At 48.7% G+C, this 27,518-nt stretch overlaps 1 protein-coding gene across 1 annotated transcript in view; it reads left to right on the forward strand.

Moving 5' to 3' along the window:
- UBR4 (ubiquitin protein ligase E3 component n-recognin 4) overlaps positions 1 to 27,518 on the forward strand; it is a 95,904-nt gene that overhangs the window by 22,889 nt on the left and 45,497 nt on the right. Inside the window, exons 34-65 of the mRNA XM_054294488.1 lie at positions 813 to 876; positions 1,076 to 1,267; positions 2,719 to 2,789; positions 2,915 to 3,062; positions 3,517 to 3,744; positions 3,928 to 4,098; positions 4,195 to 4,377; positions 5,915 to 6,073; positions 6,657 to 6,809; positions 7,113 to 7,340; positions 8,123 to 8,280; positions 9,359 to 9,530; positions 9,680 to 9,881; positions 11,253 to 11,416; positions 12,273 to 12,489; positions 13,350 to 13,566; positions 14,907 to 14,939; positions 16,033 to 16,096; positions 16,515 to 16,649; positions 16,934 to 17,108; positions 17,339 to 17,476; positions 17,902 to 18,023; positions 18,612 to 18,723; positions 19,227 to 19,357; positions 19,489 to 19,666; positions 19,847 to 19,951; positions 20,413 to 20,568; positions 23,018 to 23,186; positions 23,922 to 24,018; positions 24,411 to 24,518; positions 24,996 to 25,112; positions 26,803 to 27,012. Of these exons, the coding sequence (XP_054150463.1) occupies positions 813 to 876; positions 1,076 to 1,267; positions 2,719 to 2,789; positions 2,915 to 3,062; positions 3,517 to 3,744; positions 3,928 to 4,098; positions 4,195 to 4,377; positions 5,915 to 6,073; positions 6,657 to 6,809; positions 7,113 to 7,340; positions 8,123 to 8,280; positions 9,359 to 9,530; positions 9,680 to 9,881; positions 11,253 to 11,416; positions 12,273 to 12,489; positions 13,350 to 13,566; positions 14,907 to 14,939; positions 16,033 to 16,096; positions 16,515 to 16,649; positions 16,934 to 17,108; positions 17,339 to 17,476; positions 17,902 to 18,023; positions 18,612 to 18,723; positions 19,227 to 19,357; positions 19,489 to 19,666; positions 19,847 to 19,951; positions 20,413 to 20,568; positions 23,018 to 23,186; positions 23,922 to 24,018; positions 24,411 to 24,518; positions 24,996 to 25,112; positions 26,803 to 27,012 (4,777 nt within the window). The remainder of the gene's footprint in view (positions 1 to 812; positions 877 to 1,075; positions 1,268 to 2,718; positions 2,790 to 2,914; positions 3,063 to 3,516; positions 3,745 to 3,927; positions 4,099 to 4,194; positions 4,378 to 5,914; positions 6,074 to 6,656; positions 6,810 to 7,112; positions 7,341 to 8,122; positions 8,281 to 9,358; positions 9,531 to 9,679; positions 9,882 to 11,252; positions 11,417 to 12,272; positions 12,490 to 13,349; positions 13,567 to 14,906; positions 14,940 to 16,032; positions 16,097 to 16,514; positions 16,650 to 16,933; positions 17,109 to 17,338; positions 17,477 to 17,901; positions 18,024 to 18,611; positions 18,724 to 19,226; positions 19,358 to 19,488; positions 19,667 to 19,846; positions 19,952 to 20,412; positions 20,569 to 23,017; positions 23,187 to 23,921; positions 24,019 to 24,410; positions 24,519 to 24,995; positions 25,113 to 26,802; positions 27,013 to 27,518) is intronic.

Here is a 27,518-nt window from a genome sequence, read left to right on the forward strand (position 1 = left end):
TGTTTTGGGGACAGAAATTTATGTTTACAGATAATCCCTTCTCTCTTAGTTTATTGTTTGTTGTTTGGGATACAAAGTGTCTGAGGGAGGCAGTTCTGTGTCCATGTGTTCCAAACAATCATGTTTTGTTTCTTTACTCTGGATGGTTTAGTTACTGCAATTATGCATTCCCTGTTGTTAATCTAAAGCAAACTGAATGCTTGAAGTAGTTGGTCAGGACTGAGTTTATACTTCCCAAAGGCTGTCAGCTGGAGTGAGGGGTTTTGGACTCCCCATCCCAGGAAGTGTTCCAGGCCAGCTGGATGGGGTTTGGTCCAGCCTGACATAGTGGAAGGTGTCCCTGCCCATGGCAGGGGTTGGGATGAGATGGGCTTTAGTCCAGCCTGGGATAGTGGAAGCTGTCCTGGCCCATGGCAGGGGTGGGATGAGATGGGCTTTAGTCCAGCCTGGGATAGTGGAAGCTGTCCTGGCCCATGGCAGGGGTGGGATGAGATGGGCTTTAGTCCAGCCTGGGATAGTGGAAGCTGTCCTGGCCCATGGCAGGGGTGGGATGAGATGGGCTTTAGTCCAGCCTGGGATAGTGGAAGCTGTCCTGGCCCATGGCAGGGGTTGGGATGAGATGGGCTTTAGTCCAGCCTGGGATAGTGGAAGCTGTCCTGGCCCATGGCAGGGGTTGGGATGAGATGGGCTTTAGTCCAGCCTGGGATAGTGGATGGTGTCCTAGCCCATGGCAGGGGTTGGGATGAGATGGGCTTTAGGGTCCCTTCCATCCTGAACCATTCTGTAGTAATTCCCAGTGTTGTGTGTTGCAGCAAGAAATACCTGTCTCAAAAGAACGTGGTAGAGAAAATGAATGCCAACGTCATGCAAGGCAAGGTAAGGCCTGTGCTGGTGCTGTGCTTGCAGGAATGACTCCCAGGCCTGGGTTCAGCTATCCTGGTTTGGTGGGACAAAACCTGGTGGGAATTTTAAACCAATTTGCCCAGGGGGTGTCTGTCCTGTATTCATGCCCTGTAGCAGCTGTTGTGAGCTGTGAGCTCTGTGGGCTCTGATTTTCCTTGCCTTTGCTCCCCAGCACGTGACAATCCTGGAGTGCACGTGCCACATCGTGTCCTACCTGGCCGATGTCACCAACGCCCTGAGCCAGAGCAGCGGGCAGGGCCCCAGCCACCTGTCTGTGGACGGCGAGGAGCGCGCCATCGAGGTGGACTCGGACTGGGTGGAGGAGCTGGCCGTGGAGGAGGAGGACTCCCAGGCTGAGGACTCGGTAGGCAGCAGGCACAGTGGTGTGGGATCTCAGCACAACATTCCTGATGTGCAGAGTCACCGAGACAACCCTTGGGGGGCTCGGAGGTCCTGGAACGTTGCCAGAAGTGTCTGGTGGCTGAACTTTGATCCTGCACAGGAGACGACACCTGTATGAGGATGAGAGGATCACAAGAGGATAAATGGTGAAGGGTTAGGTGAATTATAGTGTGAAACACAGGTTTTAGAATTTCAGGACAGGGGGTTTCTAGAGAAACAAGATGGAGGAATTAGGGCGTGTCCTGTCCTTCTTCTTCTTCTTCTTCTTGGCCTCCATCTTCTGTGGTGGTGGTGGCACTTTGGGATTGGTTCTTACTAAAAGTGCACTTGACAATAAGGGTGAAAGGCATTGGGGAAAATAGGTAAATATCTTATACGTAGTTTTGGGTATAAAGATAAGTGACCGCCCCGAGGGCTCTCAGTGTGCTCATGGCTGACGTGCTGTGCAGACCTCTGTCGGGCCGAGAGAAAATCTTGTAGATAAAAACTAATAAACACTGAAGAGCGAGAAAAAACCTGAAGACTCCTTTGGTCCTTTGGAGCGCGGGCTGTCCCAAGGCCATCCCGAGCCTTTCCAGGCCATCAAAAACAGCCGAGAACGGGACACAGTGGGTGCTGCAGAGGACAGGAGAGCTTGGTTTACACCTCCCAAATCACTCAGCTTATCAGCTGAGAGTTTGTGTTCACTGAGTGAAGGACCCAACGTGTCAGGTCTGGAGGAGAGGATCTGTCCTTCCTGACTAGATGTGTTGGCTTTGTGATGTCAACAAAAATTTAATATTTATTTTATAAATATTATATATCTTATTTTAACAATATATTATTTATTTTATATATAATAAACATATATATTTTAATAATTTATATTATATTATATTATATATCTAATATTATATAATATATAAATTATAATATAATATAATATAATATAATATAATATAATATAATATAATATAATATAATATAATATATATAACACATATATTTATAAAGATTTTTTATTTATTTTCAATAATATTTATAAAGATTATTTATTTAATTTTTAATTAACTGGAAGAAATTTAATAAAATGGGTTTGTTCCTACTGGTTGGCTGGCAGTTAGTAGTTTTTCTATCAGCAAGCTGCTTGGATTAATACTTTAAGCACTGTTGGGTGGTGAAAAAAAGCTCTTAGGGAGTATTCTTTATTTTTTATCAATATTTTTGTTACTGTTTCTTTTTCTTGTTAACCATTTCACATTACTACAATGTGTCTCCTCTCTCCATGTGGTTTGATACAGCTGCCTTCTAGTTCACTGTTGCTAAAATTTGCTGTTAAAATGTACCTTTGGTTTCTTGGGAATTTATTCTGTACATGTACTTCACTGTAGCTGCCGTTATGACACCTTCCTAAAACAATTTTCTTTTGGATAGGATGAAGATTCTCTCTGTAACAAACTGTGTACCTTCACCATCACACAGAAAGAATTCATGAATCAACACTGGTAAGAATCTTAAGCTTGTGTTCAGAGTTTCATCCTGGTATTTCTGGCCATTGGGAAGGAAACCAGTGTGGTTTGTGAGCCTCAGGGCACTGCCTGTCAAAACTCACCTGGCTTATTTTGGGCAGGTACCACTGTCACACTTGCAAGATGGTTGATGGGGTTGGTGTTTGCACAGTTTGTGCTAAAGTTTGTCACAAGGATCATGAGATTTCTTACGCCAAGTACGGATCCTTCTTCTGTGACTGTGGAGCCAAGGAGGATGGCAGCTGCCTGGTAAATTCTTTATGTCTTCAGATTTTCAAGTCCTTTGCAATTTTCTGTTCTGCAGTAAGTTATGTCAGGATTTATGTATGCAGCAGTGCTAAGACTTGAAGGCTTTGACTTTATAATGAACCCTCAGAATTTACAGCTTGCCTGGAAATTAATTTTTTTTATACCAAATAAGAGCATTGGTAAATCTGTGTCCTAGTGACCCCTGGGATTCCACCTGCCTTTACAGAATTTGCTGCACAGCAAAGAACACATTTTCCCGTGATTTCCACTAGCAGCAAATGAAATAATTATACCTTAAATATGGAAAGTTTTTAATCCTTGGGTGGAGAGTCACATGCAGGATGATATTTCTTTAGAACTGTGCTCGAATTGCTGCTCTTACAATCTGTGTTCACTTCATCAGTAGCCAGGTTGAGCCTGGTTTGGGGTTTTAGTGCTACTCTGTCATTCTCAGGCACTGGTGAAGAGAACTCCCAGCAGTGGGATGAGCTCCACCATGAAGGAATCAGCGTTCCAGAGCGAGCCCCGTGTGCCCGAGAGCGTCATCCGCCACGCGAGCACGTCCCCAGCTGAGAAGGCCAAGGTCACCATCAGCGAGGGCAAGGGCCCTGATGAGGAGAAGCCCAAGAAGAGCAGCCTGTGCAGAAACGTGGAGGGCTGTCGAGAGGAGCTGCAGTCCCAGGTATGATTGTCAGCTGCTAAACACAGATGGGTTATCATGAGCATCTTGGGCAGGCTGGGTTGGCTGTGAGCTGAGATGAGAGGGTCAAAAAGGGGTGTCAGGCTTTAAAAAAGCAGTTTTTGGTTTTTGTGCCGCTCCCATCAGGAAATCTTGTTCCTCATTTGCCTGATCTGTTTCTTGTAGGCCAACTTCTCCTTTGCACCTTTGGTGCTGGAGATGCTGAATTTCCTGATGGATGCCATCCAGGTGAACTTCCAGCAGGCTTCAGCCATGGGGAGCAGCAGCCGTGCCCAGCAGGCTCTCAGCGAGCTTCACACCTTGGACAAATCAGTAGAAATGACAGATCAGCTGATGGTATGTACAAAAGGAATTAACAGAGTGTGGATGGGGGGAGTGGCTTTGGAACAGAGACACTGCAGTGACACCCTGTGGATGCTTTCCCTGGCTCAGGTCCCCACGCTGGGCTCGCAGGAAGGCGCCTTTGAGAACGTGCGCATGAACTACAGCGGGGACCAGGGCCAGACCATCCGGCAGCTGATCAGCGCGCACGTGCTGCGCCGCGTGGCCATGTGCGTGCTGTCCTCGCCCCACGGCCGCCGCCAGCACCTGGCTGTCAGCCACGAGAAGGGCAAGGTGAGCCAAGGGAGCCCTGGGCTCCTCGTGAGGGAGGGGGAACCATGCTGGAGCTGCTGGGCTCCCACAGGGAATGGAGCAGCGCTGGAGCTGCTGGGCTCCCACAGGGAATGGAGCAGCGCTGGAGCTGCTGGGCTCCTGAGCGCAGGGGAACGGTGCTGGGGCTGCTGGGCTCCCACGGGACGTGGAGCAGTGCTGGATGCACCAGATTCCCAGGGGAAATGAAGCAGGGCTGGAGCTGCTGGGCTCCTGAGGGAAGGGGAGTGGTGCTGGAGCTGCTGGGCTCCCACAAGGAATGGAGCTGTGCTGAATGCACCAGGTTCCCAGGGGAAATGGAGCAGTGCTGGAGTTCCTGAGAGAAGGGGAACAGTGCTGGATCCACTGGGTTCCCAGGGAAAGGGATCAGTGCTGGGTTCCCAAGAGAAATGGAGCAGTGCTGGATCCCAGGGTTCCCAAGAAAAAATGGAACAATGCTGGATCCTGGGGTTCCCAAGGGAAATGGAACAGAGCTGGATCCGCTGAGCTCTCAGGGAAATGGAACAGCGCTGGGTTCCCAGTGAAATGGAAAAGTGCAGGATCCTGGGGTTCCTCAGGGAATTGGAGCAGTGCTGGAGCTGCTGGGGTCCCAGGGAAATGGAACAAGTGCTGGAGCCACTGGGCTCCTGAGGGAAGGGGAACAGTGCTGGAGCCACTGGGTTCCCAAGGGACGTGGAACAGTGCTTGGAGCCACTGGGGTCTCAGGGAAATGGAACAATGCTGGATCCTGGGGTTCCCAAGGGAAATGGAACAGGGCTGGATCCACTGGGCTCTCAGGGAAATGGAACAACGCTGGGTTCCCAGGGAAATGAAGCAGTGCTGGATCCTGGGGTTCCCAGGAGACATGGAACAGTGCTGAGGAACAGGCAGGGCTGTGGTTTGTTCTGCCCATCTTGAAATCTGGTGTGAAGTGTTGTGTAGCTATGGGGAACCTCTTGTAGGGAAAATCGTTAAAGAAAAAGAGTTGCTGCAGCAGGAACAGTGAGAACAGCTCAGTGCCATCACCCACCTCACTGCACCACCTGAGAGGAGGCTGGAGTCAGGTGGGGGGCCATGATTCAGCGAAAGGACAAGAGGAAATGACCTTAAGGTGCACCAAGGGAGCTTCAAATTAGTTACTAGAAACAAAAATTTGTCTGCAGGAGTGGTTGGTTAGACATTGGAATAAGTTCCCCAGACAGGTGGTAGAGTCACCAACTCTGGAAGTGTTCAGGAGGTGTCTGGACATGGCACTTGGGGATGTGGTTCAGGGATGATTATGGTGGTGCTGGGGTGATGGTTGGACTCAGTGTTCTCATGGATCCCTTCCAGCCTTGATGATTCTGGGGTTCTGATTCAGGATCAACTGAATAACTGTGGGATCTGGAACTGGAATGCCTGACTCCCCCCAGTTACAGACAGATAACCAAGTTCAGTCTGTGGTTCTGTAACTGGGATCTGGAACTGAAATGCCTGACCCCCCCAGTTGCAGTCAGGTAACTGAGCTCATTCTGTGGTGCAGATCACAGTGCTCCAGCTCTCAGCCCTGCTGAAACAAGCTGACTCCAGCAAAAGGAAGCTGACCCTCACCCGCCTGGCATCGGCGCCCGTCCCGTTCACTGTGCTGAGCCTGACTGGGAATCCCTGCAAGGAGGATTACCTGGCTGTGTGTGGGCTGAAGGTGAGTGCCTGCCAAACCCTGTTCCAGGGAGCTGCAAACATCAGCTGAAAGCCAGCTGTGTGTGTTTTCTCTGAGGAGTTAGCACAGAGCTGCCTCCAAAGTTCTGTCACTAATTTGGCTCCTGATCCACTTTCCTACTAGACAGATAAGGTAAAAGAAGCAGGACCTGGATGAACAATATAATTGATGAGACAGTGCCTTGAAATAGTATTTCTTAATGTATTTAAGAATGTTTGGCTCTTGTCTTAAAACAAAACACCCCCAAACTTAGTGTGTTAAAACTAGTCTGTAACAATTAGTGTTCTTTGGCAAGGACTCCTCTTTTTTGTATTCCCCCAATTTTAGATTCAGTTTTCCCAGTGTAGAATCTACAGATGTGTTATTTAGCTGAGAAAAAACTGGGCTCTCTGTGGCTTTTTCTTTTCAAATCATGTTATTTATCTTCACTGCAGGAAATTGAGATTTAAATTCTCTGAATCATTATTTGCTGTAAGAGAAATGCTGAGTTTTAACTCCATTCTTGGCTTCAAATATTTGTGAACATTTTGTATTAATATTTAACCAATTTTCTCCATTACTCCAGGATTGCCATGTGCTAACATTCAGCAGCTCTGGATCAGTCTCTGATCATTTGGTGCTTCATCCCCAACTGGCCACTGGGAATTTCATCATCAAAGCCGTGTGGCTGCCAGGATCCCAAACAGAGCTGGCCATTGTCACTGCAGACTTTGTGAAGGTATGTCTGGCCATGAGCTGGTGATTATACAGCTTCTGGCAGGCATCAGAGTCTGGATCCTCAGGGAGTTGCATGTGGGAGAATGTGGTAATATTCTTAGAAATGAATTTGAAGTACAAATTTGGGATGTTTCTTGCAAGGAAAAGCAAACCCAAAGAACTTAGGAAAAAAGCTCCAAACTATAACATGTCATGGGGATTCCCTCATCTCAGCTCTTGTTCATTTGCAGTGTTTTGTATCATAGCAGTTAATTACTGCCTTGATAATCATTGTGGTTAATTATTTCCTTGGTTCTTCCCACAGATTTACGACCTCTCAGTAGACGCCTTGAGTCCAACTTTCTACTTCCTCCTGCCGAGTTCCAAAATCAGGGATGTCACGTTCCTGTTCAACGAGGAGGGGAAGAACATCATTGTGATCATGTCCTCTGCTGGCTACATCTACACACAGCTCATGGAGGAGGCCAGCAGTGCCCAGCATGGGCCCTTCTATGTCACCAATGTGCTTGAAGTCAACCATGAGGACCTGAAGGTGCTGGTGACTTCCCTTTCTCTCTTTTTTTGCATCTTCCATTTGGAGGCAGAAGTTTCCTTCTTTTTTTCCTTCTCCTTTTAAGCCCCCTGATCTAGATCAAGGAGCTTTCTCATTCCTCTAAAGAGAGAAATATCCTTACAGTAAAAGGAGGTGGGGGTGAAAATTAAACCCCTTGATCCTTTCATCTAGAAAATGGAGCATGTTTTCCATGGCTGGCTCTGAAGTCATGCCCAGCAGGATTTCTCAGCAGGGAGATGGCTTCAGAGCAGTGCTGTTCTCAGAGCAAGGCACTCCAAAGATGCAGGAGCAGAAGGGATAAATCACCATGGCTGGGGCTGGAGAGCTGCAGTCAGCCTTTGTTTCTTCTCTTGAGGATGACCTTTAAAATCTCTCCAGTGTTTTTACCCTAGCCTGCTTCAAAACAGGAATAGATGAGAAGGAGGCTCTCAGGAAGGTCTTTTATGAGCTGGGCATCCAGGGGATGCTCCATGTGACACTGTGACACAGAGCTGAGGCTCACAGCTGCGGGAGCTCAGGGTGTTACCTACAGCCTCCGGGTGTGCAGGCTCAGCATCCCCTCCCAGAGCCTTTGAAGTGTCTGATGGATGAGTTCACCCAGGAGTTCAGCTTAGAAAATTGTCATTTAGGGCTCTGTTCTCTCACTGCTGGGGAGGAGGGGCGGCTTTGGGAGTAATTCCATCGCAAATGTAAAAGCCTGACAGAGTGTGTGGGGATATTTGTGTTTGTGTTAAATGTTGGCATTTCTCTGCATCCCCCAGGACAGCAATGGCCAGGTGGCAGGAGGGGGGGTGTCAGTCTATTACTCCCACGTGCTGCAGATGTTGTTCTTCAGCTACTGCCAAGGCAAATCCTTCGCAGCCACCATCAGCCGGGCCAGCCTGGAAGTGCAGCGCCTCTTTCCAATTAACATCAAGAGGTGAGGATCCTGGGAGACACTCCCTGCATTTTTATTGCTTTCTTTTTATAATAAATATTGCTTATTATTAAACATCCCAGCTCTGAATGGCCAAACTGTGTGGTGAAAATTCCCTGTTGGCTGATGATTTCTTGCTACTTTTCATGGTCCTTGTGTCCTAATGGACTTGGATGATCCTTGTGGGTCAGGAATTCCATGATATCCCAGTTGCAGGATGATTAGAAACCAAAGCTGGCTGTTTCAGCAGTGGGCCACGCATGCATTTTGTCCTGCCAGCAGGATTTCAGAGCAGAAAGGTGTCTGCAGAGCAGTGGAGCTGCCCAGAGTGAGCTGCCCGAGGTGCAGCCGCTGGAACCGATGGGATTATCCGCCCTCACCCGGGCGGCCGAGGAGGGAGCCTTTGTTTCCTTTCAGCACCACTGCTGCAGTGGACCTTGTGCATTGTGCATGTTAAGGCTGATTTTCAGACTCCCTTGAGGGAAACCAATCTCTTACTCTATGAATGTGGCAAGAAAAAGACAGTTCTATTGTGTGTTCTGCTACACAGTGCTGGGCACTCAGGCCACAGACTCTTCACTGGCCTGGCACAAAGCCATTGTCACGAGTGGACTCTGAAGGAGGTCAGGTTCCAAGAGCTCCTGAACTCCAGTTGAGTTTGGCTTAGTCTTTTTGCAGCTCTGTTTCCACTTTTTCCAGTGAGCAGACACTTACTCTCCTGCACTGATCTTTGCTTATTGCTGCTGGGTGTGTTGAAACAGGAAACTGTTCATCCATTCAGATAAAAACATTGCTGAAAGCCATTTATAAATTGCCTCCTTGATTTGGAGCATAAAATGCAACATTAAGCCAGTTTTTCCTTGAGTTTGCAGGGTAGGGATCAGTGCTGAGGACTGGGTGCTTGTGGTTTCTGCCCACTGTGGCGACTGTTTCAGGTTGCTCACCTGTAAACCAGACACTGTTCATTGATGCAGTGCTTGAACCCCTGCTCAGAACAAAGCTTTAACTGATTTGAGCACAATGAAATTTGTGTGGTTTTCCTTGTGCTGCTCCTAAAATGAGTGCCCTTTGTCTCTCACAGTTCCAATGGTGGCAGTAAGACTTCTCCAGCCCTGTGTCAGTGGTCTGAGGTGATGAACCACCCTGGCCTGGTGTGCTGTGTCCAGCAGACCACGGGTGTCCCACTGGTGGTGATGGTGAAGCCAGACACCTTCCTCATCCAGGAGATCAAGACCTTGCCAGCCAAAGCAAAGGTTAGTCAGGGTTCCCTGTGTTTTTGACTCTTAAAATTTGGTTTCTTGTTCTTGTCAACCAGATCTCCAGTCTTGGCAGCTTTTCTAATACAAAGAGTTTGTTCCTCCAAGCGAGAGTTGCCAAGCCCTTCCCTTGCCTTGCCTTGCAGATCCAGGACATGGTGGCCATCCGTCACACGGCCTGCAACGAGCAGCAGAGGACCACCATGATCCTGCTGTGTGAGGATGGCAGCCTGAGGATCTACATGGCCAACGTGGAGAACACGTCCTACTGGCTGCAGCCCTCCCTGCAGCCCAGCAGCGTCATCAGCATCATGAAACCCGTGCGCAAGCGCAAGGCGGCCGCCATCAGTAAGGGCTCCTCACATCACCTCACCTTTGTCACTCACTGTCCTGGACTGCAGGATAAGTGTGTGCTCTGTCTGCCATCTGTTAGAGGTGTGGCAGTTATCTCCTGGTAATAGAACAGGATCAAGGCACCAAAATCTGTCTTGGTTTGAAAAGACAGATGTGTGCTGAGGAAGGCAGGAGCCTCCCCTGAAATGGAAAATGTGAACCCTCCCCATCTGAATTGTTATAATTTTGAAATTAAGCAAATAATTAAATTTGCTCTCAGGCAAAGATTTGGGAGCAGGAATAGCAGTTCTTTATTAGGGAAGAAAATAATAAAATAAACAATACAGTAATACAAACCACCACTGACGAGTCAGAATAGGCCTTGACACCCCACGGGTCAGGCTGTTGGCAGCAGTCCCATTCCATGGTGGCTCAGCCCTCCTGCAGTGCCAGCTGTTGTTCTGTTGGAGCATGGATCCTGTAGAAGGGTGGAGTTTTCCTCTGAAGATTCAGTGATTAGATTAGATGGACCTGGTTCCTCTGAAGATTAGATGGGCCTGGTCTTCCTCTGGGAATCCAGTGGGAAAAGGCTGCTCCTCTGGGAAAGCAGTGAGAAAAGTCTGCTCTGGTGTCCCAAAATCTCAGATTATATCCAGGAAGGAATGCTTGACTCCTCCCCTGGGTGGAGCATCTCCCCATGGGATGGTGGAATTGGATCAGCCATGCAGGGACACTCAGTGGCCATGAACAGAAGATATTTCCTGGAGGGAGGATTGGCTGTGGGAGAGATAAAGAAAACTGCCCCATGAACAGAACTGTTCCACCTCTAACAGATGGCAAATAGAATACACACTTATCTTGCAATCCAGGGCACTAATGGAGATGTAAAGATTGATCTACATCATCTAAATACTTACAACACTCATTCTGACTATTACATAGATACTGGCTAAGTGGATAAAATGTTTCCATAGATGGATGTTGGAACCCTGGTTACCGAGAATTTTAGGCTTTCTGCACTGATAGTCACTGACCCTCAAGAGAACACTACATTTGACCTGAAATCATAGAGTAAGCTTCCAAAATTAAATAATAAAATTAAGATTATTAGTGCATAGTTTAAGTAAAAGTGTGTTATTCGTATAGTAGAAAATTTAGAGTTTCAAGTTTTAAAATTCAGTAATATATATAAAACAAGATAGAAGTTTTAAGACAGAGACTAGCCCTTCTTTTTCACCTTCTTCTTCATAAGTTTGAGTAGTGAAAAATCCAACAGATGCATACAGAAATACTTTCCAGAGGAGGCAAGTTGTTTCTGCAGGTTTTTTACCACAACTTTGCCTGTTCAAAACATCTTTTGTCATAAAGATCTCTTTCCCCTTCCAGCAACTCGCACATCCAGCCAGGTGAATTTCCCCATTGACTTCTTTGAGCACAACCAGCAGCTGACAGACGTGGAGTTCGGGGGCAATGACCTGCTGCAGGTGTACAATGCCCAGCAGATCAAGCACCGCCTCAACTCCACGGGCATGTACGTGGCCAACACGAAGGTGAGTGGGGCAGTCTTGGGACTCTCTTGGGCTTCTGGTGACATTACTGTTCATGTTGTCACCATGCCTTGCCTTAAGGAGTCTGCTTTGTTCAAGTGACCCCGCACAAGTGCTGTACCTGGGGGTGTTGGGTGACAACAGACTGAACATGGGCCAGCAGTGTGCCCTGGTGGCCAAGAAGGCCAGTGGCTCCTGGCCTGGATCAGGATTGGTGTGGCCAGCAGGAGCAGGGAGCTCATTCTGCCCCTCTACTTGGCACTGGTGAGGGCACACCTGGAGTGCTGTGTCCAGTTCTGTCCCCTCAGTTTGGGAAGGATGTTGAGACACATCCAGAGGAGGCAACGAGGCTGGAGAGGGGCTTGGAACACAAACCCCTGAGGAACAACTGAGGGAGCTGGGGGTGCTCAGCCTGGAGAAAAGGAGACTCAGGATAAGGAGACCTTATCACTCTCTACAGCTCCCTGAAAGGTGGTTGTAGTCAGGTGGATGTCAGTCTCTTTCTCCAGGCAGCACTGACAGAAGCAGAGGACACAGCCTCAAGCTGTGTTGGGGAAATATAGGTCGGATATTAGGAAGAAGTTTTTCACAGAAAGAGTGATAAAATATTGGAATGGTCTGCCTGGTGAGGTGGTGGAGTCACCATCTCTGGATGTGTTGAAAAAAAGTCTGGATGTGGCACTGGGTGCCAGGGTTTAGTTAAGGTGTTTAAGGCATGGGTTTGACTTGATGATCTGAAAGAGATCTTGAAGGTCTCTTCCAACCTAGTGATTCTGTAATTGAGTAAATAGTGGAGTCACCTCTGTACAGTGTCTTTGGCTTCAGAGGCAGTTTTTGAGCTGTGCTTTGTTCTCTGCAGCCCGGGGGTTTCACCATCGAGGTGACCAACAACAACAGCACGATGGTGATGACGGGCATGCGCATCCAGATCGGCACGCAGGCCATCGAGCGAGCGCCCTCCTACCTGGAGATCTTCGGCCGCACCATGCAGCTCAACATGACCCGTGCCCGCTGGTTCGACTTCCCCTTCACCCGCGAGGAGGCCCTGCAGGCTGACAAGAAGCTCACCATCTTCAGTAAGGCTGGCTGCCCTGCTTGCTCTGAGCAGCTGGGGGCTGCTTTGGGTGGGATGGAGCTGCTGCACCTCACAGCTGGGAGCTGCCACAATCCATTCGTTTGTCCTGACTGTGAAAACTGTCTGAGGGGGGAGCCCTGAGCATTTGGTAACTTTATTTATGGCCCAGTTTTGTGCTGCTGTGAGTGAGCGTTCTGTAGTTCAGCTCAATGATTTTTGCTGAGGTGAGAGAAGGAAAGTGGCCTTGCAAAGGAGATGGCACTGTCTGTGATGGTGTTCACAGGGGTCTGAGGATGAGGGAAGAGACAAGGATCTGACTCCATTTCTCAGAAGGCTTCATTAAAATTATTAAATTATTAATATAACATATATAATATATAATTATATTAATATATAGTTATTAAAATATTAATATTGTTAAAATAGAATATATATTTTATTATATATATTATATTAAAACTATACTAAAAGAATAGAAGAAAGGATTTCATCAGAAGACTGGCTAAGAATAGAAAAAGAAGGAATGATAACAAAGGTTTGTGTCTCAGACAAAGAGTCCGAGCCAGCTGACTGTGATTGGCCATTAATTAGAAACAATCACATGAGACCAATCCCAGTTGCACCTGTTGCATTCCACAGCAGCAGATAACCATTGCTTACATTTTGTTCTTGAGGCCTCTCAGCTTCTCAGAAGGAAAAATCCTAAGGAAAGGATTTTTCATGAAATGTGTCTGTGACAACTGTCAGTGGCTGTGTATTAATGACAGTGTAATTGCTGTCCTGGTCCTGTGAAACGAGGCTGGTTTGTATCCCAAAGCAACAGTTCTCTCAGTTTTTAAGAAATGTCTCTCATCACTACAGTTGGAGCTTCTGTGGATCCTGCTGGAGTCACCATGATGGATTCTATCAAAATCTATGGCAAAACCAAGGAGCAGTTTGGCTGGCCTGACGAGCCCCCTGAGGATTTCCCATCTGCTTCCGTGAGCAACGTGTGTCCCCCAAACCTCAACCAGGGCAATGGCACTGGGGACACCGAGTCAGCTGCCCCTGCTGCTGCCAGTGGGACTGTGCTGGAGAGGTATTTCCACACTCTTTCCCTTATTTCTCCTTGGAAATGGGATCTTGTTGTTGTTGTTGTGGTGGGCACTTGGGTGCACTTGTGTGCTTTTCCTGACTTGGAGAACTGGAGGGAATTTGTGAGTTGTTCTCACTGCCTTCCACAGCAACAGCTGCAAACAGGGGTTGATTATCTTGGTAGGAGGGTTTGTGGTGGCTCTTGGTTGATCTGGTGCAGTAGCTGGGTAGATCTGTGTGCTTGCTTGTGCTGCCTAGTTCATGTTTCAGCAGTGTTGATGAGCTCAAAGCAATTCCTGCTGCCCTGGGACATACTCTCATTTCAACTTGGCCCTTTTTTGGTCTCTGGAGCTCACAAAGGTCAGGCCTCTCTGAAGCTGAGCTCAGTTTTGAGGAGGGCTGTGAGTGTGACCCTGCTTTAGGCTTGTGGCTCCCACAACTTGCCTTGTAGCCCACGTCCCTCAGGCTGAGCTCTTGTGCTGGGGAAGGTTTTGGGTTTTCCCCATATCCCTGCTGAGAACCAAACCCCAAGGGTGACCTGGACATAAATGTAGAGAATAAACAGAACTAGTGTTCTTTCTGATGTCCATGCTGTGTTTTCCTTTGAACTCATACAGTCTGTATCATAAGGGTTATGAAAACAGCAAGGACAGGAGGGAAACAGCTCAAAGAGGAACTGGTACTGCTGAAAAATGAGCATTTCAGAGGAAACAATCACTGCTCAGCTGTGAGGAAGTGCTGGTTAAGTTTGTCTGACTGAAATTCTCTGGTAGAGACTCAGGGCTTGAAGTGCCACTTAGGCCCAGTTGAAGGACCTGTTCAGCCATCCTTTAATATTTTAGTAGTTCATGGGATTTTTCCCTGTGTTTATTTCCCTCTCCTTCCCTCCTCTGCTGTGACATCCCCACAAGATGTCCCTCTCAGCACAGACATGCTCTCTGGTTTTTCAGAGCAGTGGGATTATATTCTAAAAATTCAGATACAAAAAAAAATATTCTTCCTATTTGGTGTTACCTTCTGAAGGGCCTCTGGAGTAGGAACAGCTGATGGCAGGCAGGAGGCAGCTTTCCTATCCAAATGTGGTGTCTGCACTCCAATTTAAGCCTGGGTGGTGCTTTAAGTGGTGCTTGGCTTCTCTGTGTGAGGTGCCCTGGCTCATCTGTGTCTTTGTTTTGCTCCAGACCAGTGTGTGCTGCCCAGGTAGAGACCCTGCTTAGACTGACGCTCCCCCGGCTTCCTGATTTCCCCATTTAATTTGCCTTTTGCTTAGAATGTGTTCTAGGGAGTTTTTCTGTGAGCTTTACACATTTTTTTTTTTTTTCCTTTTTCTTTGCTCCCCCAAAGTTCTGACACTGAGTCCCTAACCACCCTGGACCGGTTAGTATGGCATCCTTTTCTCTGCACGAGTGAGTGTGTGTCAGAGACAGAGCACATGGTGTGGCTTTTGGTGACTGGGGGTTTTTTTTTGTTTTCCAAGTGACATTTGCTTCTTTACATTCTGGTCATTGCATGGCAGATGGTTTAGCAAATGTAAAGCTGAGGTGGTTTGCAGATTTTTGCTGTACACAGCATAACTGTTGCTTATTTGACAGACTCCTCTCTGCTTTGTTCCTTCCTTGTGCCTTCTTATCCCACTTCTGTTCCCTCCAAGCTTTGTGAGGGTGCCTGTGGGGAGGGGGATGTTATTTATCACCACCAGACCAGACAATTGTTCCTTCTGCCTTCCAATCCTACACTGCTATTTTTCCCCTTAATGCTCTCTTTTCCCTGCTTTTTCCTGTATCTTCCTGCTCCTTCTGGTGTGTCAGATGGCATTTCAGGTAGTTCCACCTGGGGGCATGGAGTGCTGCTGCAGGGACTTTGCTGCCACTTGTAAATGAGGTTTTCCCTGGGGACAAGTGTTTTCCCAGCCTGCTTGAAACCTCAGCATCCCTCGCTTGGGGGTCACACCCAGTGCTCTGAGTTAATTCTCCTCTGGAATATTTTGTGCTGAAACTCCAAATTGGAAAGAGCAACCTGTGTGAAAATAGCAAGCGAGTAGAACGTTGCTCCCTGAGCAAAGTCGGTTCCGCTTTTTCCCATGTGTCATAGCCAGCCTTGATCTGCAGTCATCTGTACGTCTGGGGGCCATGGTGAATTGGGACTGTCAAGACAATCCAAGTTATCCCTGCTGCAGGCTGCGTAAGGAAATGTTTTATCCTCTTTGGGAGAGAAAAGCCCCTGTCTTTCAGCTGTGGATTATTAAAGCAGTCCTAAGTTTGTCTGTGAGCGTGAGCCAGGTTTAACTCTGGTCTGTAACACAATGAAATGATATGCATGGTGCCTGTGGCAGGTTTTATCATGCTTTGATTTTGTACTTGGCATTCGTTAGCTGTCTCTGAGCTACTCATGACTGTAGCCCGCATAAAGCAAAGTGCTAAGGAGAGAGAAGGGTTGCTGTACTCAAGCCTGCTTTCCTCTCTCCCTCCAGGCTAGTTGTGAGTTCTTTAGAAGCGCTGGAAAGCTGCTTTGCTGTGGGACCAGTCAACGAGAAGGCAAGTAACTTTCTGAATCCATTGCTGAGCTTTGGAGCCGGGGGAGGAGGGGCCAGCTCAGCAGTGCCTCCTGCAGCCCCGGGGGCCTGATAGGAGCAGAGCCGCATCCCTTTTGCTCAGAGCACTGATCTGAAAGTTGTCTTAGCCAAAAGCGTTTGAAACTAGTTTAGAATGACAATTGGCATTTGCATTTAGCGCTGGTGGGCTTTTTGTGCTGCGGGAGTGACCTCGTTTGCAGAAACAGCAGGGTGGGAGCCCATAAATCTCAAAGGGACTTTTCTTGTGGAGACATGTGAAGTGTTCCCTAAATGTCAATAGTAAATGGAGGGAGGCTATCAAAAGGGTATTGAGGGAAGGGGGCTGTAGGTACACTGGGTGATGGTAAATATACTGAATAATGGGGTTTGTCTGTTCTTAGGAGAAGAATAAGATTGCAGCTCAGGAACTGGCTACAGTGCTGCTGTCCATGCCAGCCCCTTCCAGCGTGCAGCAGCAGACCAAGAGCCTGCTGGCCAGCCTGCACACCAGCCGTTCAGCCTACCACAACCACAAGGTACTGCCCAGGGCATGGAACCTGCCAGGTCATGGCTGAGGTGCAGCAGAGCCCTGGAGAGCCCTTCCTCCATGCAGAACAATCCTCCTGTCTCATCTCCCTTTATCTCCTGCTGCCTGCCCTGCACCAGGGTTGTGTGATTCTGTCACCTTTTAGCATTGGTTGCCCTTCCTTAGATGAGGAGTGCTGGATTTCCCCAGGATCTGTCCTGTGGTTGTGCTTCAGCTGCTTTCAGTGCTGCAATCAGTCGTTTTTCTTTGCCTGTGTTATCTCTCACTGTACAGGATCAAGCACTGCTAAGCAAAGCCATTCAGTATTTGACCTCCTCAACCAAAGAAGGGAAGGACCTCGACCCTGAGGTGTTCCAGAGGCTGGTCATCACTGCTCGCTCCATTGCTATCATGAGACCCAACAATCTGGTCCACTACACAGAATCAAAGCTGCCACAGCTGGAAACAGGTAGATAAGCCTGTAATTTTCTCTAAGTTTCTGTTGTGGTAATTGGAGCTGTGCTGGGATGTTGGGTTCACAGTGGCAGAGACTGTATTTGACACATTTGGTAGGTGTGTGATATCCTGCTGATGAGAACATCAAAGCCTCTGGAAAAAGCCATTTCAAATAAACTTGGTGTTACCCTCATTAAGGTTTTCCCCTGCACATTTCTGAGAGGTGTTTTTTAATCTGTGCAGAGAGTGAAGAAGGGCAGGAGGCCCAGAAACACGTGGAAGGAGAGGGCTGCACCTTCATTACCCAGCTGGTGAACCACTTCTGGAAGCTCCATGCATCAAAACCCAAAAACGCCTTCCTGGCCCCTGCCTGCCTGCCAGGTGGGAGAGCTCTTCCTTTGCTGTTGGCAAGCCTGTGGCTTCTGAAGGGGCCTGTTTTAAGTTTGTAAGCAGAGAACATGACTTTTCAATGCTGCTGCTGCCCTGAGGGCTCTGTGATGTGCAGATTCTGCTTCAAAGCTTTTGTTCAGGGACACGTGTATTGTGCCAGGAAGAAGGGACTGATGATTGATTTACCCACATTGTCTTTGTGGGTGGTGTAGAGGATATTCAGTGGTGCTGGTGTATGGAGTTCACAATATTCCATCAGACAGACAAGACTGGCTCAGTCTGGATTGAAAATCAATGAATTTGTGCTGTTAACATTGTGCCTTGACGTCTGCAAACAAAAGATGCTTCCTGCAGTGCCTCACTCTGTGCTGAAATACAGAGAGAGCTGATTTCAGTCCTGCTTTTATTCCTGCTAGGTCTCACTCATGTTGAAGCCACAGTCAATGCTTTGGTGGATATTATCCACGGATACTGCACGTGTGAGCTGGACTGCATCCATACTGCATCCAAGATCTACATGCAGATGTTACTTTGCCCAGTATGTCACCTTGTTCTTCTCTGCCTCAGCCTCCAGTTGCACCAGGGGAGGTTTAGGTTGGGCATCTGGAAACATTTCTTTGTGGAAGGGGTGTTCCAGCCTGCCACAGGCTGCCCAGAGCAGTGGTTGAGTCCCCACCCCTGGAGGGATTTAAAAGTGTAGATGTGGCACTTGGGGACATGGGTTAGGGGCATTGGCAGTGTTGTGTTTATGGCTGGGCTTGATCTCAGAGGTCTTTTTCAACCTAAATGTTTCTATGATTCTATAGTGGGGAAAAAAATTAAATGTGGGCAGAATGCGAATACATGGTACAGACACAAAATACAGCCAGAAACACCCAGCCAGAAGTGAATGAAGGAGAATTCTCCCTCTCCTTGTGTTCTAGTAATGTTTGCCATGTGCTGCATGTGGAATTACAAGTGTTGTAATTACAAGTAATTGTAAAGTGTTGCTTAGTGGGAGGTGACTTGTGTCCTACGTGAACCATGACTTACAGGAGTCACAAGTGGATTTTTAGCCATTTTTCCAAATGCTGTGAAAAACGACTTGGACTTTAAGGAGTGTAATGCTGAACTGTTCACCCTGCAGGACCCAGCAGTGAGCTTTTCCTGCAAGCAAGCTTTGATCAGGGTGCTGAGACCCCGGAACAAGCGGCGCCACGTGACCCTGCCCTCGTCCCCCCGCAGCAACACCCCCATGGGTACGCCAGGGCTCCCTGCTTAAACCAGCAGGGCCTTTTGACTGCTCAGAAAGGACAGGAAAATAAAGTGGTCTTGAGAAACAGAGACTAAAAAAGACTAAAATCAGCCTTTTTCCTTTCTTTTGCTCTCCCTTGCCCCCTAAACCCCTTTTGTTTAATAAACTCTCACCTTTTTGTTGATATTTGTGAATCCCAAAAGGAAATCTCTCTGATATATTCCCCTTTCAATGACAGGAAAATCTGATCATTTTATCTAGAGAGTAGTAATCTAGAGTTAGTATTTCTCTGCATGTTTTCAGGTTCTAATAAATCAGTCAAAGATGTATGCACATCAAAATTATCAGAGCTCTATCCAAGAGAGGTTTTTCAGTATTGAAGCAAATTGTAGGTGTCAGGAGTCTCTTGGTAACTGAGGGTAGTTTGGGTTTTTTCCCAGCATTAGCAGCCTGGTTTGGGATGGGGTGAGGAGCTGTGCATTTATGAACTTGTGCTTTGCCACTCAGGAGATAAGGATGATGATGATGACGACGATGCAGAAGACAAGCTGCAGAGCTCTGGGATAGCAAATGGAGAGCACATCCGACAGGAGAGCCAGGAGCAGAGCGAGGTGGATCACGGGGACTTTGAGATGGTGGTGAGTCCTGAGCTTCTCCTTGGAGCCTTTCAAGTGTGCCAAGACTTAATTTAGGTCTGATGAACCCTGTAGTGCTCCCTTAGTGATGATGATGGTCTGGGGAAAGCTTTCACTGTGTTTCCTCTCCATAGTCTGAATCCATGGTTCTGGAGACTTCTGAGAACGTGAATAATGGGAATCCTTCTCCTCTGGAGGCTCTCCTGGCTGGGGCAGAGGGATTCCCTCCGATGCTGGATATCCCTCCAGATGCAGATGATGAGACAATGGTGGAGTTGGCTATTGCCCTGAGCCTGCAACAAGATCAGCAAGGTCAGATGTGGGCACTGTTGGGAGGCAAAAAGGGGATGGAAACTGGGAAAGAAATGAGGCAAAGCTGTTGGTGTCATCACCAGTGAACCAAAGATAGCAGAACTATGAAATGTACAGAAAATGCCAGAGTTAACTTATTCTCTCAGAGAAACATGCCCCTAAGTTGTTCTCTGCTTGCAGGGAGCAGCAGCAGTGCCCTTGGGCTGCAGAGCTTGGGGCTGTCGGGCCAAGCTCCCAGCTCCTCCTCTCTGGACGCTGGAACTCTCTCGGACACAACAGCATCAGGTAACTGTTCACTGCAAGGCAGCTTCTTTTTCACATTCTCACCTAAGTAATGCCTTAAAATTGGTTTGGAAGAGCCAGTTATTACTACTGGCTTGTTGTATATTTGAGAGTGTACTTACAGCTTTTTCCTGCTTTGATTGACTTTCACTGTAGACTTCTGAGGAAGTTATTTCCTCTCTTTAAACTAAAGCAGACAAAACAAAGCACGTGCTGTATTTCCCTTGCATTTATAAACAACCAGACATTGTTTTTTAAGTAACTGTGCATGCCTGTGTGTTTGATAGAGAAGCTTTCCTCTTGGGATATCTCCCCTGCACTGCTTTAACTGTCCTGCTGGCCACCCCAAGCTCCCTTTCCCTTTGTAGCCATCCCCAACCCCCAAACCCAATCCCTGCAGCCTTTCCCTGGTAGCGAGAGCGTCGTTTGCAGTTGTTCCCAGGCAGTGTTTTTACTTGTAACAGCTCTCTTTATTCTCTTAGCTCCAGCCTCCGACGACGAGGGCAGCACGGCGGCCACGGACGGCTCCACGCTGCGGACATCGCCCGCGGAGCACGGCGGCAGCGTGGGCTCCGAGAGCGGCGGCAGCGCCGTGGACTCGGTGGCCGGGGAGCACAGCGGTGAGTGAGCCCTGCTGCAGCCTTCCTGCTGCATTCCCTGCTGCAGCCTTCCTGCTGCATTCCCTGCTGCACCCCCTGCTGCACCCCCTGCTGCACCCCCTGCTGCAGCCTTCCTGCTGCAGCCTTCCTGCTGCACCCCCTGCTGCACCCTTCCTGCTGCACCCCCTGCTGCACCTCGTACTCCCTCTCTGCTGCACCTCCTGCTCCTTCCCTGCTGCAGCCCCTGCTGCACCCTTCCTGCTGCATTCCCTGCTCCCTCCCTGCTGCACCCTTCCTGCTGCATTCCCTGCTGCACCCCCTGCTGCATTCCCTGCTGTAGCCCTGCTGCAGCCTTCCTGCTGCACCCTTCCTGCTGAACCCTTCCTGCTGCATTCCCTGCTGCACCCCCTGCTGTAGCCCTGCTGCACCCCCTGCTGCACCCTTCCTGCTGCATTCCCTGCTGCAGCCCATCCTGCAGCCCCTGCTGCACCCCTGCCATAGCTATGCTGCACCCCATCCTGCACCCTCTGCTCCTTCCCTGCTGCACCCCCTCCTGTAGCCATGCTGCACCCCTTGCTGCACCCCTGCTCCCTCCCTGCTGCATCCCCTTCCTGCTGCATCCCCTGCTCCTTCTCTACTGCACCCCTTCTGCAACCCCTCTGGCACCCCCTGCTCCCTCTCTGCTGCATCCCCTGCTGCATCCCCTGCTCCTTCCCTACTGCAGCCCTGCTGCACCTGTGTGACCGTGTTCACAGGGGTTCTTGGATGAGGGAAGAGACGAGCATCTGACTCCATGTTTCAGAAGGCTTGATTTATTATTTTATGATATATATTACATTAAAACTATACTAAAAGAATAGAAGAAAGGGTTTTGTCAGAAGACTGGCTAAGCTAAGAATAGAAAGGAATGATAACAAAGGTTTGTGTCTGAGACAGAGAGCCTGAGCCAGCTGACTGTGACTGGCCATTAATTAGAAACAACTCTATGAGACCAATCACAGATGCACCTGTTGCATTCCACAGCAGCAGATAACCATTGTTTACATTTTGCTCCTGAGGCCTCTGAGCTTCTCAGGAGGAAAAATGCTAAGGAAAGGATTTTTCATGGAAAGATGTCTGCAACTCCCCCACTGCACCCTCTGTTCCTGCCCTGCTGCAGCCCCTGCTCCCTCCCTGCTGCCACAGCCTTGCCCACCATGTTTGTGTGTGGGTGATCCCTGGCACACAGAGAATCTCAGTTCCCAGTGGCTGCTGCCATCTGTCATTTCGTGGGTTTTGCCCCAGTGCCCACAGATGGAATGTTGTCTGCTTTTCATGGTTCTCTGGAAGTGTGGAATCTGCAGCAGATTTTGCTGGGCTGTAATAACAGAATCATTGAATCCCAGAATGGTTTGGGTGGGAAAGGACCTTAAAGATCATCCTGTACTGACCCCAAGGCAGGGACACCTTCCACGACCCCAGCTTGCTCCAAGCCCTGTCCAACCTGGCCTTGGACACTTCCAGGGATCCAGGGGCAGCCACAGCTTCTCTGGACAACCTGTGCCAGGGCTTCATCACCCTCTGAGTAAAGAATTTCTTCCTTATATCCCATCTAATGCTGCCCTTGTTCAGCTTAAAGCCACTGCCCTGGTCCTGTCAGTCTCTCCCCATATAACAAGTCCCTCTCCCTGCTTTTCATAAGTACCATAGGTACCCAGTACTCTGTAAGGTATGGGAGGCCACAGCAAGGTCTCCCCAGAGAATGCCTAGAGCAAACTGAGACAATTCACCATGCTGCTGGTTAAGTTTGAATGAGATAGCATTAATTACTCTCTTTTTAGTTTGGGACTGATACCCAGGTAAAATAATCACAGACTCTTATTTAAAAAATTGTCTGATTGTCTGCCCTGCCCATCCAAGCATTGTCTGACTGAGTTTGAATTACTGCTGTGGGACCAGTTCAGTTTGGGCCACAAAGATGAGGGTGTCAAAGAAAAGATTTCTACAAAAGCACCTTCAGCCTCTCTGTGGCTTTCAGAAGAGAACCAAAGCCAGCATCTCCTTTGAACCACAATTCATTCCAAAGTGCAGCTCAGCTGTGCTGGTGGATATGAAGGAGGCAGGGTGCTTGCTGAGTTGCTGAGGTTGTGTGTGTTTCCCTGTTGAGTTGTTGAGATTTTGTTTCCCTGTTGAGTTGCTGAGGCTGTGTGTGTTTCCCTGTTGAATTACTGAGGTTCTGTGTGTGTTTCCCTGTTGAATTACTGAGGTTCTGTGTGTGTTTCCCTGTTGAATCACTGAGGTGCTGTGTGTGTTTCCCTGTCGGGTTGCTGAGGTTGTGTGTGTTTCCCTGTTGAATTACTGAGGCTGTGTGTGTTTCCCTGTTGAATTACTGAGGCTCTGTGTGTGTTTCTCTGTTGAATTACTGAGGCTGTGTGTGTTTCCCTGTTGAATCACTGAGGTTTTGTGTTTCCCTGTTCCCCTCTCTCCCCAGTGTCCGGCCGGAGCAGCGCCTACGGGGACACGGCGGCCGAGGGCCACGCGGCGGGGCCGGGCAGCGTCAGCTCCAGCACGGGAGCCATCAGCACCACCACGGGCCAGCAGGAGGGAGAGGGCTCCGAGGGGGAAGGGGAGGCAGAGGGGGACGTCCACACCAGCAACAGGCAAGAGACTTTGTTTCCTCTTGAGGAAGAGCAGCTCTGTGCTCTCGGGATGGTTGCAAAGGAGGGGGGCTGCAGTGTGGGAGTGGGATTTGTGACTGCTGGGTAAGAGTGGGAGGTCAGAAACACAGCCTAGAGCAAACTGCCATTGCAAAATCATGGAGTGTCCTGAGGTGGAAGGGACCCACAAATGGCATCCAGTCCAAACAGTCCTGGGGCTCTGGCAAGCCTCAGGGCTGTGCCCATTTCCTGGGGAGCCTGGGCAGTGCACCCTCTGTGCAATCATCATGTGGTGTGATAAACACATCCACTGTGTGTGCCACAAAACTGCTGCCTCTAGGAAGTGATGAAAAAATGCTGCCTGAGTCTAGTTAACATGGAATCACTGAAGTCTTGGGAGCCCCACTGTTAGGACAAATTCACTGTTAGGACAAAAGCATATGCAAGTGTCCTTTGGGAACATGGGCACTTTTCATTGTGTGGGAGCAGGTGCTCAGTCCCTTCTCCAGAGCAGTGTGGAGCTGATTTGCAGAATGTTCCCATGCAGTTGCAATCCCAGGTGGCCAGGCCTGGGCAGTGTGGCTCCATTGTCAGAGGTGCTCTGCATCTTTGGCTTCTCTCCCCTGTGAGGATTTGATGGCTTAGGGTTTGTGGGGCAGGTTGCAGTGCTCTCCTGGGGACCCTGCTGGGTGTGGGGTGTTGTGGGCTGGGTCTGATTGCTGATCACTGAATCCCCAGGCTGCACATGGTCAGGCTGATGCTGCTGGAGAGGCTGCTGCAGAACCTGCCCCAGCTGAGGAACGTGGGGGGGGTCCGGGCCATCCCTTACATGCAGGTGAGTGAGGAGGGCTCAGAGTTTAGCCCAAATCAAACAGTTCAATCACTGATTTCTGTTTGCATGTGCTTTTCTCCTTCCTGCCCAGTCACAGTGTGAGTCCATCTGTTGCACAGCATTCCTTACCACAGGTTTTTTGGACTTGTGCCCTTTCTCAGTGTGACTTTACAGCTGACTGAGGAGCCTGAGGGCTCCAATCCTTGAGCTCCACTGTGCTTGGGAAGGTCTTGTGGGTTTATGCTGAATGTTCATATTAGGATGTGAGGCACAGGCTGGATTTGGGAAAGAACACATAAAATCAAGATAAAATCAGTGCTGTTTCCTGAAAGATAAATAGTTATCTTGATATTGTGGAACCTGCCCTCTAATAATTCTCTGACTGCTCTTCCCAGGTTATTCTGATGCTCACAACAGACCTGGATGGGGAGGATGAGAAAGACAAGGGAGCTTTGGATAACCTTCTGTCCCAGCTGATTGCAGAGCTGGGCATGGACAAAAAGGTAAAGTGCAGTGTGGGCTCATACTCTCAATTTGCTCCTTCTAGGCAGGGTTTCTTTCTTTGGAGGAATTAAATGCTTGGGAGTCACAGAAACATTGCTGAGTGCATGTGGTCAGGCAGTTCATTCCTCTTGCCTCCTTTCACATAAGGTGGAAAATAACATGAGTGGAACTCCCACTGTTTCCTGGGTCTGACATCCACAAGTGAGCATGAAAATTTGTTTTGCTGGAATTAAACTCTGAGAAGAGCCATGATCAGTAAATGCGTGATTGGCATATGTAGCTTTTCATTTGTGTGGGACTGTTCTCTGGCAGCCAGGCCACTGCCTACCCTCCTGTTGAGGCATTTGTGCTGCTTTTTCAGTCTTACTGCTTGAGCTTAAATTAGAAATGCTTCCTGAGGATCAGAGCACTGAACTTGAGAGGCTTGGGCACTGCTCAGCTCTGGATTGAGCAGCAGGATGTGTCTTTGCCTGCAGGATGTGTCCAAGAAGAACGAGCGCTCCCCTGTGAATGAGGTGCACCTGGTGGTGATGAGGCTGCTCAGTGTCTTCATGTCCAGGACCAAGTCAGGATCCAAGACTTCCATTTGTGAGGTACATTCTCCAATTTGCTTTGTCAGGGGATGATTTTCTCCCCCTTTACTCAGCTCTCACGAGATCACACATGAAGCACTCACACACAATTCCAACTCATGGAATTGTTGGAGCAAGGGCAGAGGAGGCCACAGAGGGGACTGGAGCACCTCCCCTATGGAGACAGGCTGGGAGAGTTGGGAATGTTCAGCCTGGAGAGGAGAAGGTTGTGAGAGACCCCACAACACCTTCCAGGGTCTGAAGGGGCTACAGGAAAGCCAAAGAGGGACTTTTCATCAGGAGCTGGAGTGACAGGACAAGGGGGAAAGAATTTTCCCAATATCTGATCTAAATTTTCCCTGAAAGAGGGGAAATTTAGATCAGATATTGGGAAGAAATTCTTCCCTGTGAGGATGTGGAGGCCCTGGCACAGGGTGCTCAGAGAAGCTGTGGCTGGCCCTGGATTCCTGGCAGTGTCCAAGGCCAGGTTGGACAGGGCTTGGAGCAAAGTGGGACAGTGGAAGGTGTCCCTGCCCATGGCAGAGGGTGGAATGGGTTGAACTCTAAGGTCTCTTCCAACCCAAACCATTCTGGGATTCCATGATATGCTTGGAGGGCTTTTGTTCATCAAAAACAAAGCTGCTCACTGAAATAACAGGCGTAAAACTGAAACATCCTTGAGAGTGCTTTGGAAATATTTATAGGGAACCTGTAGTGTTACTGAACTCTTGTGGAAAAAGAGTTTTGAAACTAGGGCTGGGGGAAGCAGCCGTGGAAAGACAATTGGATGCTCTTGTTTTGTGCATGGTTCCAGACTGAGCTCAGGGCAGCACATTAATGATGGTGCTTAAAACGGTCTGGCAGATTTTTCCCTTGCATCTCACCAGTGCTGAAGGGGTTAAAGAGGATTTGTAATGTGATTATTGGGAAGCAATATGCTGCTGTGTCAACGTAAAAGTCGCTAAGAGGATTCCTTAGATATTTGTTGCTAAAAGGTACAGTAATAAGGCATAAAAAGCAGTATGTGTGGTGGGAAGGAGATTAATAAAAAAGCATAGAGGTTAAAAAATTTAGTCTGAACTGCATCAAATTTTAATGAGCTTATGAGCTGTGGGGTTTGTTTGGATTTACAGGGCTGCTTTAATAGTTTTATTTACAGTAGCTTTTTCTCCAGCCTTTGTTACTCACTTGAGCTTCCCACAGAAATCAAAGCTCCTCGTCTTGCAGAATGCAGGTGGAGCAATACCTGGGTGGAGCAGAGCCTGTGAGAGGCAGCTGCAACAGGGACTCTTTCTCTACCAGGATTCACGCCCAGCTGGCCAAATCCCAGATAAACAAATAGAAATCCCAACTTAAAAACAAAAAAAAGAAGGAGGAAAAAAACAAGGGAAGAAAGCCCTAGTCGTCTAATCCACAGCAGAGTGGCCTCTGGCACATGTGTCGAGGGGAGATTAGACTTAAGAGGAGATTTTATTTGTTTTCCTTTACTAAGCACTTGTTCAAAAGAGTCTCTGTAAATATTTGAGTTGCTTTTCATAAACACAAAAAAAAACCAAACAAAAAACCCCCAACCTCAAACAAACCCCAAACTTAAAAGCTGCCTGCAAAGTTTCATCCAGACCTGCTCTCTTGCCCACACTGTCAGCAGGTGCTCAGGGCTGCCCCAGCTCTCCAGGTGTGTTCCTGATCCAGCTCCTTCCCTCTGTTCCAGGCTTCCTCCCTGATCTCCAGTGCCACAGCAGCTGCCTTGCTGAGCTCTGGTGCTGTTGATTACTGTCTGCACGTGCTCAAGTCCCTGCTGGAGTACTGGAAGAGCCAGCAGAACGATGAGGAGCCCGTGGCCACCAGCCAGCTGCTGAAGCCTCACACCACCTCCTCTCCCCCTGACATGAGCCCCTTTTTCCTCCGCCAGTACGTGAAGGTGAGTCCTGCCCTGTGCTGGGAGCTGGGCAGGGCCTGCACTCAGGGAGGGCTGCATGGAAAGCAGCCCTGCACCACGAGTTTGCCCTTAGAAGAGCAACCAAAATCCATCTTGTGGCACAGAGTTACAACTGGGAGTGCTCTGAGTGCTCTGGGCAGCCCAGCTCCTCTCCCATCTCTCCCTGCATCCCTTGGTGCACTCCTCACCAGGAGTTCTCTGGAGCTGTTCCTGGAGGAATTGTTAATCATCCTGAAGGGAAGCTGCTCCAGCCCATGACTCCTGTGCTTGGCAGGCAGAATTCCTGTACTTAGTGTGCCAGGGAAGTGGAATGGTGGATGGGAATTTCCACAGTAATTCCCAGGCTTGTGGTGCCATAATGCCATGGTTTGGTGTTGGTACAGGTGCAGTGCAAAAAGCCTGATTAAATGTAAGAATGTCTCCTGAGTTGAGCTGCATTATCACTCCAGACTAGCTTAGTGCATCCTCACAGCTGCCATCCAGTTCAA

This window comes from Melozone crissalis, unplaced genomic scaffold, assembly GCF_028551555.1.
Source record: "Melozone crissalis strain CALT ecotype California unplaced genomic scaffold, PUWL_Pcris_2 ptg000251l_1, whole genome shotgun sequence".
NCBI classification, from domain to species: domain Eukaryota; kingdom Metazoa; phylum Chordata; class Aves; order Passeriformes; family Passerellidae; genus Melozone; species Melozone crissalis.